We start from the raw sequence: 18,775 nt of genomic DNA, 5'->3' as shown, positions 1-18,775 counted from the left end.
ATGAAGTGTCTGTGTGTCTGCTCTGTGTTAGCGCTGTTCGCTGTTAAACACCCCAGTTATTGCAAGTCCCAGCCAATCTAATTTGGCTTCACATGGAGTTAGTGATATGCTTTTCTGTTGACTTTGCTGCATTACGGCGTTATGATAGTAAATGGCTCCCGTAAATATTAAAACGTAATAAATTCTGCAGGATCCTGGTGATGTGCTTAGTTCATTTACTGTTGAAGTCAGTCGTCGGGACGGGAGGGGGGGGGGGGGGTTCTCACAATGATAATGAAGGTAAAGAAAAACAAATATTAAATTGGTTGAGCTCTTGAATCCAGTTAAGTCCCATATATTATTATGAATTTCCACTCGGGAATAAATTAAGTATTTATCAATCTATGTATCATTGGAAAAATGCCCACTTGACAATAGAAACTCCTCAGATTAAAAAATGTGCCAAGAAAGTGACTGTTTTCCTCTTAATATGTTGCATATATATGTCACATTTTCACACATTGGCAACGTTTATATGTTATAAATGTATTATTTTTTGTTTGTGAAAAGGCATATACGCATGTATATACTGGAGTTCTTCATAATATGCATTCAGGCCCCCTGACCACAAAATTCCAGCACATGCTGTGGAAAATAATCGAAAAACTGGAACAAGATGTGCGTTTCTAACTCGTTCCCTTCAAGGTGAATTTCCTGAATAATCACCTTTTACAAATCTGACATTACCTCTTAAATTGTTCTTTTTGTGAGACCATAAACTCCCCCCCGCCCCCCCCCCCCCCCCCACCCCCTCCTCCACTGGTGCCATCCCACAGCTCACAGCTTGTTGCCCCAGCTGCCGGCTGCTTCACCCTCACTCACTGCCCCCGCTGCTCGCATCTGCTACCTGCTTCTTTTGGTCACAACTAAAGCCATATGTCTTCAACAGTAGTAAACGAGACTGGATGGAGTTAATTTGTTTAGTAATTGTTTAGATTTATTTTCTGTAGTTGGAAACAACTGCAGTCACAATATGGCTTTAGTTACACTTTCTGTCACTTTATTATTTTGTCTGTTCTGCATCTCATCCCTGTCCCTCTTACCTGTCCACTACATCTCTCTGTCTTCTATGATACTTTTTTTTATTTCCATTTGTCCCCCCTCTACCTTTGTCTCTCCGTTTGCAGCCCAGCCGTCGCCCCTCCCTGCAGACCACCTTCAGTCAGGATTGCCTTTCCGCTCCTCCTTCTCACCACCATTGCCATGACAGCCAGCGCTTTGCCTCCCAGCTTTCCCTTTGCCTTGGAAACCCTCATCCTTCATCTTCCTGCACCTCCTCTCACCTACCCACTCCTCCACTCTGCTCATCACCTCTGCAATTCCCCCGTCACTTTCCCTCCTCTCCCAATTCTCAGCCTCAGTCACTTCCTCTTCAAAACACCCCTTTCTACAATCGCTCATTCTCTCCACACCGCACTAGGTTGAATCCCGAATCCAACGCTCACCCCAGCTCTTCTCTAAAATGTCAGACTAACTTCTGTTCTCCACCTCACACAGATTCAGATAGCATGTCCAGTGGTAGCTGCCTCCACAACATAAATGCCCCCGCTAACAGCCACCTGTTCTGTTCATCGCAGCCAACGTCAAACAGCTCTCTCTCTCATCCCAGTCACCGCTCTCCTTTCCTCTCCCAGTCCAGCCCTAACCTTAACTCTATGTCCAGCAGGACGCCAAACGTTTGTCCCCTCACCCTCCCAAACATCCAGCCCGAGTCCAATTCTAATCTTAAAATCCCACTGTTGCCCATCTTTCACCCTGGCTGCCAAAGTAATCCCAGTACCCCTCTCCAACCTGACTCTAACCCCCAGACCCAACACTGTGTGATGCAGCCATGTGGCAGACCCCCACTGGTCCCTCCACCTCCCCTCACTCCCTTTACTCTGCCCTCCACTAACGCTCACCCACCCAGTGGAATACCAAGCTTCCCTCCAACTACCCACCACCCTCCGTTCCCCCTCCCCTGCTCTCAAAGACCCATGTCCAGACCCTTGAAGGCAGGTGGTGTACTGCTGCACTGCGCCCAAAGCTGTGTTTTTTTTAATCATTTAAACAAACCTGTTTGTCTGTATCAAAGAAAGTTGCAACAGTCTCAGCTGTGGCGCCGAGAGGACTTTAAAAAGAAACGTGCAGGTTCAAAGATTTGCAAGTGAATTGAAATCCTAACCCTCTTACTCAAAGAATTTGATTCACAAGAACTGACAAGAAAAGCAGAGTTAAGTCTTTTGTAATAAAAAGATTTCCACTTTAAATGTCTTAACTCTGTCCATATGTTGTCTGTGTTTAAAAACTAGTGGTGCTGAAAAAATACATCCAGTATTTTTTTCTGCAGACAGAAACAAGGGGGTTTTCTTTCTCTAAAATATTAAATATTTGTAACTAAAACTAATAAGTAAGAAGAAACATTTTATTATCTTTGTCTTTGGTTTAGTGCTTATTAAACAGTTGGCTGGTGACTGCATTCAGGACACTGGTTCTACCCACTCTCTGTCCGCCACACGACAGCCAAAGTTAAAATAAGCACAGTTTGGTTAAATTAGCCTCTTGAAAAAGAAAAATATACTGAAATAGGAACACATTAGTCTGATTTGTTTTGGCACACACACACAGAGCGGAAAACAACTTAACAGTCAAAGAAAATGTTGCAACGTTTTTTTGATTTATGGCTTTAATCCTCACCATGTGTGACTAAACTCACCGTTGTGTCATCAATCACAACTGAGTGCCGTGATGTTGATGTCAGTAACAGTGACGGTGCGATCGGCATGTCTGTGCTCTGCCTGGTAGCATGCTTCAGCTCCTGGGGGACGTGCCGTTAAAATGTCCACACAGTCGTGATTGAATGTTGTTCCCTGCATCAACTCAAATGTTTGTCTGGGTGAGTCATTGTGTTGATTTGTCCTCGGATTATTGCTTCCTATTTCCAGCCTCCTTGAGATGCCTGTGTGTGTAAAAATCCTAATCCCACTGCCCTCACAAACGCGGCAGGGCTCAGATATACGGCGTTTCACGGATGAGCCAGAACAAGCAAAGAGACACAGGAGTGCCGAAATAAAAATGATGTGGTCAGTTCTTAAATTTCACTGGGAATTGAAATGGGGGATGAGCTCAGACAGCGTGTTAACACCACATGTTTTACACTAGGTGGAACCCAAAGTCCAGAACTAAAGCCAACTCTCCAGCTGCAGGACTCGTTTCTGTCCAAGAAACATTTCAGTTCACTTTAGTGGCTTAGATCTGCATTCTGTCACATTGTTTTGCCGCACATCCAACTGAAGCTCGTAGGTGTTAAGCCTGTGTTTGAGACGGTTGCTATAAATATATGAAGACCTTGCTCAAAGGTCTCTCTCTACTTAAGCCTGTTTATACAGAGCAGGCTCTGTCACCTTGACCTGGCCTCTGGGTGCTGGCAAGTTGTGCCACACATCAGCTTGTTTTTGTAGGTGACTCTGTTTGAGGGTGAAAGTTCAGCCCCTCTCTTTGAGCTACAACAACAGCACCCTCGCCCGTAAAGAAGAAGAAGAAAAACTGCTACAATCAGCGATAGAAATGAGTGATTGAAACATTGCAAAGATGCTACTGTACAGACTACAATCTAAATCCCTGTTATCTCTGAGACGTGGCTGTTACAGAGCCGTGTTGCTGTATGTCTGCACAGCAATGTGACCCTTATTATGGTGATAGATGTGTCTGTGTGGGAGTCCACGAATTCTGCCCCAGAGTGATATATGAAGCAAAAAAAAAATCTTAATTACACTGCTCCACAACATTCCTCAAATATTTTATGGAGTTACGCTACATGCTCGTGTAGGTTGACTTTAAAAGGACTCCCGGTCTCTGTGTGAGTTGCCGTGAAATCCCTGTCGGCCTAAATGCTGAAGGTATATATCGACATACTTAAAACGGTCGTCTCTTTTGTCCACTCATCTGGTTAACGGCGCAAACATTTTTATCAGATAGAGCAAACTTACAATTTTGCATCGCTTATTGTTCTCACTTTTGATACGTTATAGATTCTCTAGAAGAAGAAGCAGCTCTAACACTCGGGGCATCATGAGTCCCATCACTGTATCAGCTCATGTTCCCAGCCGGTCGACGGTGTACTGTATATTGGCTCGTGTGCAGGTGTAAATTCCTGCTGCTGCTGCTTCTTGTTTTGCCTGTAAGTGCAGAGCTGAATGAATCCTGGCGCTGCAGTTCATCCAAAAGTCTCCAGAAAGAAGCCAGTTGCTGTCACCCCTCTGGTGTGTCTGACGTGTCTGATTAGCCTCCAGTCAGTCTCTCTGTCTGTCTGTTGTCCCTGTGTTTATCTTTCTATTTTTAAACCGGGTATTCCCAGGGAAACCTCCCTCCCTCCACATGGACTGACTGTGACAGGGCTGTGAATCTGGGGCAGATTGAGGCTTTAAAAATATAATTTTACTTCTCGAGTAGAGTGAGCATGTCCACAAACATGCTGTATGTTTCTGACTCTTGTGTCTGAAAGTTGGACGCTCCCTTTTGTCTCGTCTTCAGTTTCTTTGTTTTGTCTGCTTCTCTTTGTCCTCCCCTTCCTCCTTTTTTTCCTTTCCTTGTCTCCCTTCCCTGTCAACCCTTCCTGTCTTTCTTTGCCGTCTGTCTGTCTGTCTGTCTGTCTGTCTCCGTCCCTGTGTGTCCCCGTGTCTGTCTTTGCTCTCGGAGGTGTGGTCCAGAGAAAGCTACTATGAGAGGCTGTGGAAGGTAGAAGTTACAGTAACACGGTTTCATCTCAACCAACAGAAGAAACAAGGCTGTGGCTTCACCAAGGACTTCTGCTTTTAGCAACAAGTGCTAACCAAAGGAATGGAAACAAGATAGATGATTTAATCCAGTAACTTCAGCAGCAGCTTAGATTTCATTGTCTTACATCACAGTAGGAAAAATGCTATTTTTTATGCCGATTGGAAATACTTCTGTCATTCAGCCTCACAGTGCTCCGTTTTATGCAAATTACAAAAAATAAATAAATTGTACTTAAAAATCAGAGTCTTTGGTGAACATGCGACCATAACACACTATTTACACACCTGCATCACATCTAACCAGATGTCCCAGTGTCAGTGATCACTAGTCCAGGAGTTTAACATAGTTTCTGCCGGTTCATCCGTGGATGTTGATGTTTGTGACATAGGAACAGTAGTTGTTGTAACATAGTTCGACTAACAGCTTGCTGGACTTGCAGCCCAGTGGGTGGTCCCTCTTTTTGATTGACAGCTAACCCAGCCACACAAACAGCTCCCGGAGGTTTGTGTGTTGATGTTGATTGTCTGAATGACCCGGTGTCTTGTCTTCTAACGTTTAGTTTGGATAAAAAAGAAGATGAGCAACACTTAATTTTTTTTTCTTTCCCTCTCTCTGTCCTTTTTCCTTCTCTTCCTGTCTCTGTCTGCAGCCGAGTAGACCTGGCTATCCCAGCCCTCGCTCCAGTGACGGCTTTTACCCCAGTCCCCAGCATCCGGGACACTACCAGGTACGTAGACAAAATCCACAGTCCTTCTTCTACGAAATTTAAATTAGAATAAGATTTCATGCAAAGTCAAAAGAAGAGGAGCTGATAAAAGACGGACTAACTTCACCTCTGTCGTCTCTCCCTGTGTCAGATGGCAGGTTACCCCGGCCCTCACACCCTCCCCTCCGTGCCCAGCGCCCTGTACCCCCCACAGGCAGCCATGCTGGACACACACCATGCACACACACACCCCCGCCACCACGTCCACACACACTCACACATGCACCTTGCCCAGCCTCATGGACAGGACATGGCGCTGTGGGGCTCTGCGATGGAGGTAGGAGACCTGTTTCACACCTGTACACAAACGCACACACACATACAAACATAAAAATACACTGCCTGTCCAAAACAAAAAGGCACACACTCTAATAATTCATTGGACCGCCTTTAGCTTTGATTACGACACACATTTGCTGTGACATCGTTTCGATAAGCTTCTGCAATGTCACAACATTTATTTTCGTTGCATTAATTTTTCAAAGATTCTCAATGGGGTTCAGGTCTGGACTCTGTGGTCACATTGGACCACATTTCTTCCTTGAAGATGATGGTTCCCCACTGTGCTTTCAGTTTTTAATTTTAGAAGTCTCTCCGCAATCTTCTTAGATGTTTTATCTGCTTGATTCATGCCAATAATTTGACCCTTCTGAAACAGATTATCATCTTTTCCACGACCACAGGATGTGTCTTCCATCATGGATGTTTAAGAAATGAGACTGTATCAGTTAGGGTTAAATAAGTTGTTGCCAGCTGAAACATAATTATCCATGCAGTAATTATCCAATGGGAGACTCTTACCTGTTAGCTTAAATCCAAGTGGTGACTTTTTGTTGGACTGACAGTGTATCTTATGACAGGATTGTCATCCAAAACACATGCGAAGCCTCTCAGTATGTTACGCACTCAGTAAGGTTACACCCATTCATATTCATGTCATTTTAATAGTAAATAAAAAGCTTTTTTCTATATCTATTTCATTTTGGTTCATTTTTGTTATGTTGCCATGTTTTTATTTTTCAGGGCTTGACTCTTAAATAAACAGATCCTTTTGTGGACGTAAAATGTTAATTGAATTAACTGTACAAACATTGAAATAGTACAAATCAGAGGCCCATTGACATCCATTATTTTTAGTGCTTGTGTGTCCATCTCCTGAGTTCAGCCTCTCATCAGTCTGGTGTGTGTGTCTGTGTGTCTCTGTCCATGTCCACGTCCTGTGTTTGTGTTTGTGTTTGTGCGTACATGTCTCTCTTCATCTGTATGCATCGGTGGCTTTGTGCGTGTCCCCGTGGTGCTGTGCATGTGTGTTGCTACACGTTGTCTTTTGTTGCATGTTTGTTTGTGTGTCTGTGTGTGTGTGTGTGTGTGTGTGTGTGTAGGACAGGGCACTAGACATGCAGCAGTGTGTAGGCCAGCAGTGCCTGTTAATGGAGGAACAGCTGATGATACAACAACAGCAGATGGAGGAGGATCAGAGGTGGCTGGAACAGGAGGAAAGGCTGCTGGTAACACACACAGCACACACAGTGGGAAACACACACACACACACAATAAATAGATACACAATACTGAGAATATGAGACTGTAAGACCTCAAACCATCTTCACATTACAAACAATGTTTTTATTGTAGCGTGTGTTTGTCACTGCAGAGTTACGTAGAGAAACAGCTCCGTGTGTGATGTTGTCGTGCATGGTGCAGTGTGTTGTCGTTACCTGTAATGCAAAAGCTTCCTTTCTAAGTTGCTATCACTGATGTGTCAGTTGTGTTGGTGAGGGTTTTTTTAAGTTCCAAGATGCATGTTGGTGTTGTGTTCTTGTAAATTTGTCAATGGATTCTCTGATATTCATCACTTCCTTATATGAGATAATATTGTTGATGTGCTTTTATTGTCTTTTCAAATAGATATAAAAGCTAAAACATGTCTGAAAGCTGTGATCACACATGTGTTTAAATACTTATATAATATTTATAGCACTGCCAGTGAAGGTCACAGTAATAATATGATTGATTACAACTCTTCTCATTAACTTAAAGTTTTGACCGCGTGTTTAAACCTGCTGCATCGTCCTTGAGCAAGACATTAAAGCTGTATTGGTAAATTGCTGCTGACACAGTGATGCTGCTCCTATTTTCTAGATAAGTGAAAGTAAAAGAGGGATTTTCTGGGATCAGTTAAGATCCATGTTATTTGGAGGCTCACCCTAGGGTGGAAAATGTTGCTAGCATACCCATTAAAGTTGAAGTTTGAGCATTTTTCTTTTCTTTTTTCATTTGATCAATTGCCTCGGGCACCTACACTTAAACACTGTTTGCACAGTATCTAAGCCCTGTAAGCTGACGCACTTTCTCGCTACTTTACCACATTTAAATTCCTCTTAAATTATGGCATTAAATTCCTACTTGAGCCTCAACAACACAACAGTTGGCTGCACTGTCGGGACACCAACTTTATGAATTATGGATGTGTGGTTTTCAATACAGTTGACAGTCCTCCATTCACACGACTATAGACCCTGTTGTCCTGAAGAAAAAGCCTTTTTGTGCCACACTCTCTAATCACTGATCGACAATCACCAACTTTCATTCAGAAAGCTATTCCCCTCTCTCCTGCTTTTATCTGCAGTCAACTGGTTGTTAGTTTTTCAGTGTATGTTATGACTGGACGACATATTAGCAGCAGCTACTGCTTCTTCTTAAACACACTCAAAGATAAATGAATGCAGAGTTTGTTGCTGCGTCTTTTAGATAGAGCTTGAAAAATGTGAAATGTTTGGATGGAGGGACCCTCAACGCTTGACATGCAGACAGGAGGAGGGGCAGTGGAAAGGGAGGACGTTTCGTATAGGATGCACATTTCCTTGAACATTGATTGAAGGATGTCTGGGGTTTTCGCTCAAGAGTTTTATTGTGAGTGTGTGTGTGAGAGAGAGAGTTTTTAGGCAGGTGTGGCCTGTGTGAATTCCAGGCTAATGATAGGCTTAGACAATCTGACAGCCCAGTCAACAGTCTGTCTTTGACCCACAACCGCTAACTGACAACAGACAAGATTACTGAAAAGCTCGGGAGGCCTATGCTGCGTATGTGTGTGCGTAAAGTGTGTGTTGTAGCTGCCTGGCTGGTTTTTATAACTGTCACTCCAGGGAGGGGAGCGAGGGAGCGAGGGAGGGAGAGAGAGAGAGAGAGGGGTCCGGGGAGAAAGGGAGGAGAAAGAAAAGTTTTGGGAAAGAAGGGAAGACAAGCTCACACACTGACGGCTCGCTGGCAGCCTGCTCCATCCCTCCTCCTCCTCCTCCTCCTCCTCCTCCTCCCCCTTTCTCCTCTCCTTCCCTCTCTCTGTGCGTCAGATATAAGTGTGCTGGAGGCAGCGAGCCGCAGTTGAATCTGAATTCTTGTCTTGATGACACTACTGGCACAGACGAGGGTGCAGGCGAGCGCACAGACAGGAACACACTCAGATACACAGGCAGAGAGATACAATAAGATCAGGAGATAACGACACAGACGCAACACCTGAAACAACTTGGACACAAAACCATTTATCAGGAAACTTTGATGAACTCAGTGGCAGCAATGCTGGTCTTCAAGTCCTGTCTTGGAAAACTGGTAGGCAAGGGTGTGTGTGTGTGTGTGAGAGAGAGAGAAAGAGATTGGCTGCTGGGATGATATGATTTTGAGTTGACGTGTGTGTGATTTTATTTTTTGAGGATCAATCTGAAAAAAAAGTTTAAAAAAAGTTTGTGTGTGTGGTGAAAAAGTCATACACATCTGGATCCTGCAGCTTTGTACAGTGTGTTCCTGTTTTTATAGGAGGTCTCATGCAGATGTGTGTTTGGATTCATATCTTAAGATACTTTTTTTTTTTTTTGGTGTTTGCTTCACAGCTGTGATCTACTCACTCTTCATTCACTCAATCATTGTTAAGTCTCCAGATTAAACTTTGATTTGGGGAGTTGGCGTGTGCTCACTTTCACCTCGTTCAGATCAAAGTGTAAACTCATGAAAACATCGCCGGTGGGGGGGTTACTTATTGTCACGTATTCCTTAAAATAGCCTGATTGGTAAAAGATTTTTTTGATGAGTCAGTTTAGTGACTGAGGTTTGCACCATATGAAGTGGATACTGATGTGACAGCACATGAACAAGGGAAATGGCAGGAATTAAAATCTAGTACTGTTTATATAGTTTAAAGCAGAAAAGCAACGTGACTTTTAAGACCAGTCACAGTCATTGAGAATAAGTGCAAATACATCATTTTTAAATGATAGCTTTGAACTTAAAACACTGTCGCTATGAGGAGATGTATGATTTTTATTTTCCATTTGTTTGCATGTGTTTAGAAACCAGACACTCGAAGTTCTAGAGGGAGTCTGGACAGAGAAGATGGTGGACTTCAACCACCGGTAAGTTACTTGGTATTAGTCATACTACACAGATTGAGTAAGATTAAGTTTATTCGATGACAGGGAGTTAATAGGATCTGGGTGGTGTTGTCTGTTTTTTTGTTTTTTTTTCCTGAATGAACTGTGTTTCACCCACATACTGTCTTAATTTTCACTGTCAACATCATGACCTTCATCACACGTCCTCCCACTCAACATACACATCTCAAAAATAGAAGGAAGTTGTTGCTGCGGGCTGTTTGTGTTTTTAAGCGAGTAGGATGTCTGATAAAGACAAATGTTGACGGAAGTCCACGTTGTGGTCCGACTCGCTGCAGTCGGGCGAAGCTTGTGTTTGTTTTGATTGGAGCCGAGGGGATTGATCCAGGGACAGGAAGTGACCCGTTGGGGGCGGGGTCATCAATGAGGGGTCAGTGGATTCCCACAACATCGGTACTTATTAATAGAACGCAAATGAGCTATGTTTTTACTCATTCCTCCTTTCCAGTGTTGCCCAAAGAAAACTGGCCATCAGGAATCCCAAATACTCACACACACATCTCATAGAAAGCCTTAAGGTTTTCACCAGCATAGTGAGAAGTTTTCCTAAAAGTGAAGAAATGACCCATTAAAAGTCAGTCAGAGAACATACTGTTGAGATTTTTGATCATTTAAGTGTTTCTGGAGGAAAATGCCAAACGTTCCCTCGTGTGTTCGTCCTCTGTGAGATTTGCTAGAAGCATTTTCACATTATTTATACCAGGAATTAGTCAGGACATGAATTGATGAATAAAACTCACTAGTTGCAGTTATATTCACCTGAATGTGTACAAACATGCATCAGCCTCAGGAAGATTCAGAGAGATAATAACATCATTTTGGGAGTAAGCACTGTGTCAGGTGACTCTGAAGTGATTGGCATCGTGACATCTGCACATTTCACTTCCAACCAGCTTGTGGTGGTGAGATGCTGTTAACACCTGTAACATCTCGTTACATTTATTGTCCTGACAGGTAACTTCATCACATTCCCCTCTTGTAGGGTTTTTTTTTTAAAGCTGAAGTCTTTTTCTCTCGCAGACTTCGAGTGATTCATCCTCGCTCTGACTCTAAATGATGTTGTTGATCTGAACTTTTGTGCAGCTGGAACTTGGAGTTGTACACCGGCGCTGTGTGTTACGTCCCTGATGCCAACAGAAGTTGTTGTAGCGGTCTGAAGTTGCCATGGGCAAGATGGATATTTCTGTCTCTGTAATTCATCTCGTTGCTTGTCCTCCTCCCTTTGAATGGCTGTGGTTTGTGGTGGGAAAATCTCCCAAGTGTGTGTGTGTGTCAGTGTAAAATGCTAGAGTAGAGTATTTTGGGGTGTTGGTGGTTGTCAGACCATGACACCCTGATGGCACCAGGGTTTTCGAAGCCCTCTAGACTGTTTTCTCACACAGACAAAACAACACAGATGCTGTAATAATGCAACAAAGTAAATATGTAAGATGCCTGGCACCACTGGGGAGCCACAACCATCAAATCATAAAGACACGCTGTGGGATTTTTTTTTTTTTTTCTGGTTTTAAAAGGTTTGCACTGACAAAGGAAACAATCTGTTTTTTTCTGTTCCCTGCGTAGCCAGTCAGAATATTTTTGTTAACATAAGTAACACTGCTCCACCGCACACCACTGAAAACAGAAACAAGTACAAATTGAGAATTGGTTTCTTTTTTGTGACATAAAAATGAAATTGGCTTCTCTGCATTTCTCAGAGCCCCACGGCTGGTTTTGCCTGTGAGGTCCTAATTTCCTTTCAAGCTTCTGACTATGTTTGTGACTATGTGACTGTGCCGCTTCTAACCCAGTGTTTTGTTGTTGTGTTTGTTTGTGCAGACGGGAAACCAGCACATATACCAGCCCGTTGGCAAATCAGGTAATAGACAGGCCTCTAACCTTCTTATAATTACAGTCTCTCTCTGCCTCGAGCTCCCTACTACAGTACGTACACATTTCCCACATGCTCACCCTGTATACAGATTCTGTATCTGCAGCCTTTCTGTCTGTTGCACAGCAGATAGTGTGTCAGTGTGTGTGTGTGTGTCAGTGTCATGCCTGTAGAGTCTGACAATCTGTTGCCACAATACGACAGATCTGATTGTGCACTCGGCAGCCTGTTGGCCTGAAAGGGAGCAAATCAACCTCTGTTTATATGGACTCAATATGTTGTGTTAATATTCCCGGCCTTCAGGCGGCCGAGTGCAGAGGACGTAGAAAAACATTCAGCTGAAAATAGTTTTACAGTTGGGAGACTCTGCAGGGCAGTTTCCCCCCCTTTGTACGATGAACTGCATTTTTTCCCCCGTACTCCAAACCACATTTCCCTCGTGTTTTGATCTTTGATTATAGATAAATCAAGAAAAAATGCCAAATATTTTCTTAAATGCACTCTTTTTATTTTTGGCCAGACAAGAAAGACATTTGAAGATTGTGAGATAATCGATATAAAATATGATTATGAAAACAGTGTGTAGTTGCACTGATAAAGCTGTGAGAAAACATAAATTTTCACATTTATTTGCTGTTTCCTTCAGAGCATGCAGCTCCCCCAAAGAAACCCCCTCGACCTGGAGCCCAGAGCCAAGTGGGCAGTCTGGCCTGTCTAAATACTGGAGACAGCTACAACGATGGAGTCAAGGTATACACACACACACACACACACACACACACACATATGCACATGTATAGGTAGTGACATACAGTAGAGGGAACTCATACTGTAGAAACACTAAATCAAAAATCAAGTACGACTTTGAGGGCTTGAGGACAAAAACACTTCCACAGACATATTCATATAAGCAAAGAGATATAAAGACACACCTATAAGATCAGCACCACACCTGAAAAATACATGTACACACAGAGTTACACATTGCACGTTTTTAATGCTTAGAGCATTAATATTTTCCTTTTATCTTCTTTTCTCTTTACTGTTCCCTCTCTCCCTCCCCTCCTCTCCCTGCGCTCTGCCTTAATGTTGACCGTAGCCCTGGCGGGTAAGCAGCACACTGTCTGTGTGTGTTTACTGTGCGTCTTGTCTGCTAGTTGGTTCACGCATCAACTCATTCGGTCCATCGGTCCAACAAATCAAATTCTGATGATCATATAGAAAACAAATGTTCTGTATCTGTATGTCTCATCGCTGCGCTCGTTGTGCAGTCAGATTTCTTGTCTCCGTCTCCCCTCCCCCTCCAAACTAACATCCATATCCAAACGGTTTTCTTGTACTAACAATATTTAACACTGTCACACTGAAAATCCTACTAAATTAATTTCCCCTGAATACTTAGGACAACTTTTTGAACTAACTAAACAGTAATGACACAATCTTGTAGGCTAGAGAGTATACCTCACCTTATTAACAGAGGGTGTTGTATGTTGTTTAGATTGTAAAGGCACTTTGAGACTCATTTGTGATGTTTGACTTCACTTGAGAAAACAAACTCTTTTTCTTATCCTTTTAACCATTTAACTTCTCAGCGAAAGCAGAATATACATAAGTGAGACGTGATCCTGTGAGAAGTAACGTAGCTCTGGAGGGACAAGTGGGTCGAGTATAATAAAGAAGAAACAACAACAACAATTATACAGATGATTAGATTTTATACATCCATACATGGATTCAAGTGCAATTCACAGTATAAACAGAAAAAAAGACTTCTTATGATGAATCTGTTTGAAGATGCCACTCCTGCCTTACCAGTTTTTGATTGTCATTATCATCATTGTTAAATCTGTTACTTATACAGGTTGTCTCATTGAGATCAGATCTCCTTTTGAAGAGATATGTGTATATATGTATATACAGTTTATCCATAAGCAGACACCTAGATTCAACAGGGCTTACAATTAAATTGTGTGACACTGCCACCTAGTGGTCAGGATGGAGAACTTCTTGTAATAGCAGTAGTTTATCATCAGTTCGTACTAAGTCACACCCAGTCAGAGATCTGAATAAGTTACTGACATATTCATCCCTTCAGTCACCTGCTCATTAATCTTCTCATTTTTCCTCGTGCTGTAGTTTGTAAGGTCACAGTCCTCTGTGGCGTTTCTTCTCCACCAGGGTCACACAGTGCATGATTCATGTGCATCTCTATAATCATGCAGGATTCGCACCAGCAGCTCTGACAACAATACACCTCAGGGTGGTTTGTTCATAGGGAGCTCATCATTTCACCTGCATTGTCTCGGCAGGCTTTCTGTCAGTCGCTCTACACGGCGCTGTAGCTCTTTGTTCAGTTAAACCTGTCGTCGCTGAGGTTTTCTTTGTTCTCGTGGTTCAGCTGCAGCCTCAGGAGATCAGCCCGCCCCCCACTGCCAACCTGGACCGCTCTAACGACAAGGTGTACGAGAACGTGACGGGATTGGTCAAAGCTGTGATCGAGATGTCGAGCAAGATCCAGCCGGCTCCTCCTGAGGAATATGTTCCCATGGTCAAGGTAACAGAAACTCTCAAAGCGTGTTCTCCTCAGCAGCTTCCACTGAGTCGTGAAACTGGGTCTCTGCTCAGCTGAAGGCCTGAACGTTTCACAAGGTTGCTGTTGAAGTTTTATAACGTCTTTCCTCGAACGGGCCAATATCATACTCAGCACTGCAGAGGGATGAGTAATTTGTGAATCATCTATCAACCAGACTCTGCAAATGTGGCCTTTTAACCTAACTAGGTATTGCTTTGAATTGTGGGAATTTAGTAATTGAAGTCTCCTCGTCAGAAAGCTTGAATGTGTCTTAAAATGAATTATTGAACAGATTTCTTTTTTATCTTACCCATCATTTTGATCTGTTCTGTCTGCTTTTCTTTTTGTTTATGTGTGTTTCAGGATGTGGGTCTGGCACTGAGGACGTTACTGGCCACAGTAGATGAGACATTACCACAACTTCCAGCCAGCACACACAGAGAGGTACAAAAAATGAACACTTTCTTACACATTCACAACATGGATGTATGCTTGTTTATAGTCTGTTAAAACATTTCAGTTGGTATTATCACTAGATGTTGGTAATTTTTTTTTTCTTGTGCTAACTTGTGTTGTGTCTGGTTTAACAGATTGAAATGGCACAAAAGCTGTTGAACTCTGACTTGGCAGAGCTGATCGGGAAGATGAAGTTAGCCCAGCAGTATGTGATGACCAGGTAGGTAAACAGCAGCCACATCACAGGACGCCAAGATTAGTTTTGTTTTAGTGCCACTGCCTTTATATTTTTATGAAATCATGCAACATCCATGCAGTGGATAGAAAGTTTAACTTCGAAAAGAATATTTCGGCTTTGATGTGTTTTATGTTTGGTTATTTATTATTGTTTCGTTTAATGTTGTCTCCAAATAGAGGTAGAAATGCACATACAGTACACACTGACTTTTTTTTATACTACCACGCCAGATTTATACATATATTGTCTTTAATATCCATTTACCCATTAGTAAACATCTGTCGTATATTGACTGTATTTGTTCATGTTTTTGCTGTGTCCCAGTCTCCAGCAGGACTATAAGAAACAGATGTTGACAGCAGCTCACGCTCTCGCAGTTGATGCCAAGAACCTGCTGGACGTCATCGACCAATCCCGGCTCAAGATGATGGCCCAGTCCCGCCCACACTAGCCATAGTGAGCCAACCGACAGGAGCTGGTCCGCTACTTGAGGAAAACGGCGTCGTTGCGGCTTCTGTTGGCAGCGGTAGAATATAAGACTCGTGGATTAGTGACGTCAGGTGGCGACTCCTGATAACGTGAGAGCAAACGGGAGGAAACGACGGCTCTGTTCATTAGATGTTGAATCCCGCGTAAACCGAGGTAGTCGGTTCATCTGGGATTAAACGCTCCACCACTGTGACTTTCTTAATACAAGAACAGAGCAAAACTCCTCCTGAATCAGGGACTTGGCAGCTTCACACACTCTCTGGACTGGGTTACAACGATGGAGAGGAGGACAGGAATATACTGGTGATCTTTAAACTGTGATGAGCCGGATTCCTGAGGTCAGAGGTTTCAAAGGCTTAAAAAAAAAAAACACCACCATCATCATGTGAGTGATCGGATCTGGATTTGTCGATATCAGATAGATTAGTCTTTGTGGAATCTAACTCTTAAGCAAAGCCATCAGAACCTGATCAGACTGCGTTTGATCTGCAACATATCTGCATGAAACTTCACAGTGGGAACGGACTTGGACATCAGTCAGCAGCCATGTCAGTTTGTTGATGTCACGTGTTTTTGACCCCCTGGATGTGAGCTTCCTCCTCAGCTGAAATACCTCCTCCACCATCACCACCACGGACGCTCGTCGATGGGCAGATCAAACCAGATGTTTTTTTTTCTGTTCAAGCTTTGGTCGTGTGCAGTGCTTTTTTTGGTTGACGCTCCAAAAAAACGTGATCTCACAGTTAAGACGGTCTCAGTTTGCCCTCTATTGCTCCTCCCTTCTCTCTCCCCCATCCGTTCCCGTCTTCCCTCCGTCTCACCAGCTTTTATTTATAGACTCAGAAATTGCAGAGGAGGAGGAGGAGGAGGAGGAGACGGAGGGAGAGACGGGACGAGCGGATTAAAACTTGAGGACAGCGCAGCGCCGGTCTACTGCCTGAAGAAAGAAGACACTACCCTCCTCGTTCCTTTCTAGTTCACTCACTTTTTCATTCTCACTGCTCCTCTCCCTCCTGCAGTCTTCCTCAGCTCCTCTCTGAGCAGGTTTTAAAAGACTCCAAATGTGAAGAATCCAACTCTGTCTGGGTAAACACAGCAGACAGGAAGCTCCCTAATCGCACTCAGTTTAGCCTACTCTTTTTTATCGGCTGGCTCCATGTTTTTTGTGTTGTGTTAAACAGTCACAGTCTTCTTCCTCGATACTGAAAATTGTTTATAACTTGGAATAGAAGCAGATATTCAATCCCAGCACTGACTCTGATGAGCAAAAATGAAAAAAAAAAAAAATGAAAAAAAGATGGTGGACTTTGAGGATTCAGTTCAGAGTGACTGGATTCTTCTAGAGGACATCATGTCTCAGACTGGTCACTGAGCTCGACTTTAACTATTTCTGTGAGGACAGCGTCCCCTCCTCTGTTTTTCTCCTCACCTACAGTCCCAGTATAGTTCAGTTGTTCCTCATGTAAGACGGGGGGGGGGGGGGGGTCACACCTCTATCAGCCCCTGAAGCCACCGGTGTCACAAAGTAAATTTCCCGGCGACACAGACACAGACACAGACAACCCTCACAACTGGAACCTTTGTGCTTTGAGACTCAGTTTCTGTCAGGTGTAACACTTTGCAAATGTCCCTCCCCAACAACAGTCTCCAGGGAAATAAACACACATACACACACACGACATGTGGAGCCACATGACTGGAACTTCCAGACACAAAACACTGAACTGAAACTGCAGCAGATCACACGTCTTTGTTAATACTGACCCCACACAGAGTATGACATACTGCTATATGAAATATACTGGTGACTGTACTGGTATAGCATGATATACTGGTATGGAGAAGAGCATATTTGCACAGCAAACAGCATTTTTTACTCTATTTTACCCAGATTTGATTGCCAGCAATGAAACTATCAAATATCTGGGTGTTATAGGGATAAAAAATTTAAAAAACAAAAAAAACAAACAATCTATTTTATCTCCCCGTTGTTGTGTAAATCTGCTCATGTTGGTATATTGTAAGCTATACTGGTGTGTATCACTGGTGAATTGTACAGAACTCGTACTAGTAAACACTGGTTTTTATTTTGTCTTCTGGGCTAAATCAGCCATCTTGTCAAATAGGAGGAAAAAAAACAATGAAATAAAATAATGATGAAATAGAAATCTGTCTGTTCGGATTTTTATCTATGGTAAATAAAATAGAAAGAAAGAAAGAAAGAAAGAAAGAAAGAAAGAAAGAAAGAAAGAAAGAAAGAAAGAAAGAAAGAAAGAAAGAAAGAAAGAAAGAAAGAAAGAAAGACAGAAGCATGGGTGACCATCATCTAGTTAGAGTTTTTATTTTGTGTTAATGTTGGTGTTGACAACTCCATGACGCTCCACATTGTGCCCCAACTAATTCACATTTAAATATTTTTTCAAAATCAGGACATTGTAATGCTTTTGCTTGATTTACATTTTTTTTTTATCACAAACTACACGAGCTACAATTATATCCTAAAAAATGGAAATAAAAATCCCATTTTATAATTTATTTAATTTATCTTTGAGCCCTAAATTTGACTGATTTGTCCTACAAATACTGGATATTGACAAATTAAAGCCATATGTAAAACATACTATTGTATATATTATAAAACATTTATATTAATTAAAGGCATTTTAGGCTGGAGACCGACCAACAATATTCAAGCATAGTACAGCATCATTTTCATAATTAGGTTCAATATTGGTCAGTACTTAAAAAAAAAAACTTATACTTGTTCAGTCACAAGTAACATTTAGTTTTCATTAAAAGTATTGTCAATATTTTAAACATAATCTGTATTTACAGTGGTTTTAACAAGAATATAATTATGAAGAATTAGGAAACTGAATAGTTTTTACATGATACAGTATATTACACATGAAGGACTGTACAGCTGGACCCGGCCTCAGCGGAACAGCGTCAGTAGAGCTCCTACAGCCAGAAGTAGGAGAGTCATGTGAACGTGAACAGACTCGGCTCCACTGAAGTTACACAGGTCGAAGGTGTTGCAGCAGCTCACTCTGTTTCCGTTTCCATTCTCGTCCACTGAGGCCGACGCAGCAGCTCCTGCACATGTGGCCCTGCTGGCACACTGCTTCACTATGGCTTTGCT

At 42.6% G+C, this 18,775-nt stretch overlaps 1 protein-coding gene across 11 annotated transcripts in view; it reads left to right on the top strand.

The window, feature by feature from the left end:
• The window catches only part of LOC310998869 (focal adhesion kinase 1-like), a 60,354-nt gene extending 42,583 nt beyond the window's left edge, over positions 1-17,771 (top strand). For all 11 annotated transcript variants that reach the window (XM_083989098.1, XM_083989099.1, XM_083989096.1 and 8 more), the window contains 10 exons: positions 5,447-5,524; positions 5,655-5,840; positions 6,946-7,071; positions 9,907-9,969; positions 11,827-11,866; positions 12,525-12,628; positions 14,277-14,432; positions 14,814-14,894; positions 15,041-15,126; positions 15,469-17,771. In XM_083989098.1, coding sequence (XP_083845224.1) covers positions 5,447-5,524; positions 5,655-5,840; positions 6,946-7,071; positions 9,907-9,969; positions 11,827-11,866; positions 12,525-12,628; positions 14,277-14,432; positions 14,814-14,894; positions 15,041-15,126; positions 15,469-15,595 — 1,047 coding nt within the window. In that variant the 3' untranslated portion in view covers positions 15,596-17,771. The remainder of the gene's footprint in view (positions 1-5,446; positions 5,525-5,654; positions 5,841-6,945; positions 7,072-9,906; positions 9,970-11,826; positions 11,867-12,524; positions 12,629-14,276; positions 14,433-14,813; positions 14,895-15,040; positions 15,127-15,468) is intronic.
• Positions 17,772-18,775: the final 1,004 nt, after the last annotated feature.

This window comes from Trachurus trachurus, assembly GCF_905171665.1.
Source record: "Trachurus trachurus genome assembly, chromosome: 16".
Taxonomy (NCBI): domain Eukaryota; kingdom Metazoa; phylum Chordata; class Actinopteri; order Carangiformes; family Carangidae; genus Trachurus; species Trachurus trachurus.
The sequence above is the reverse complement of the archived record's forward strand: the minus strand, read 5'-3'. Positions and strand labels throughout refer to the sequence as shown.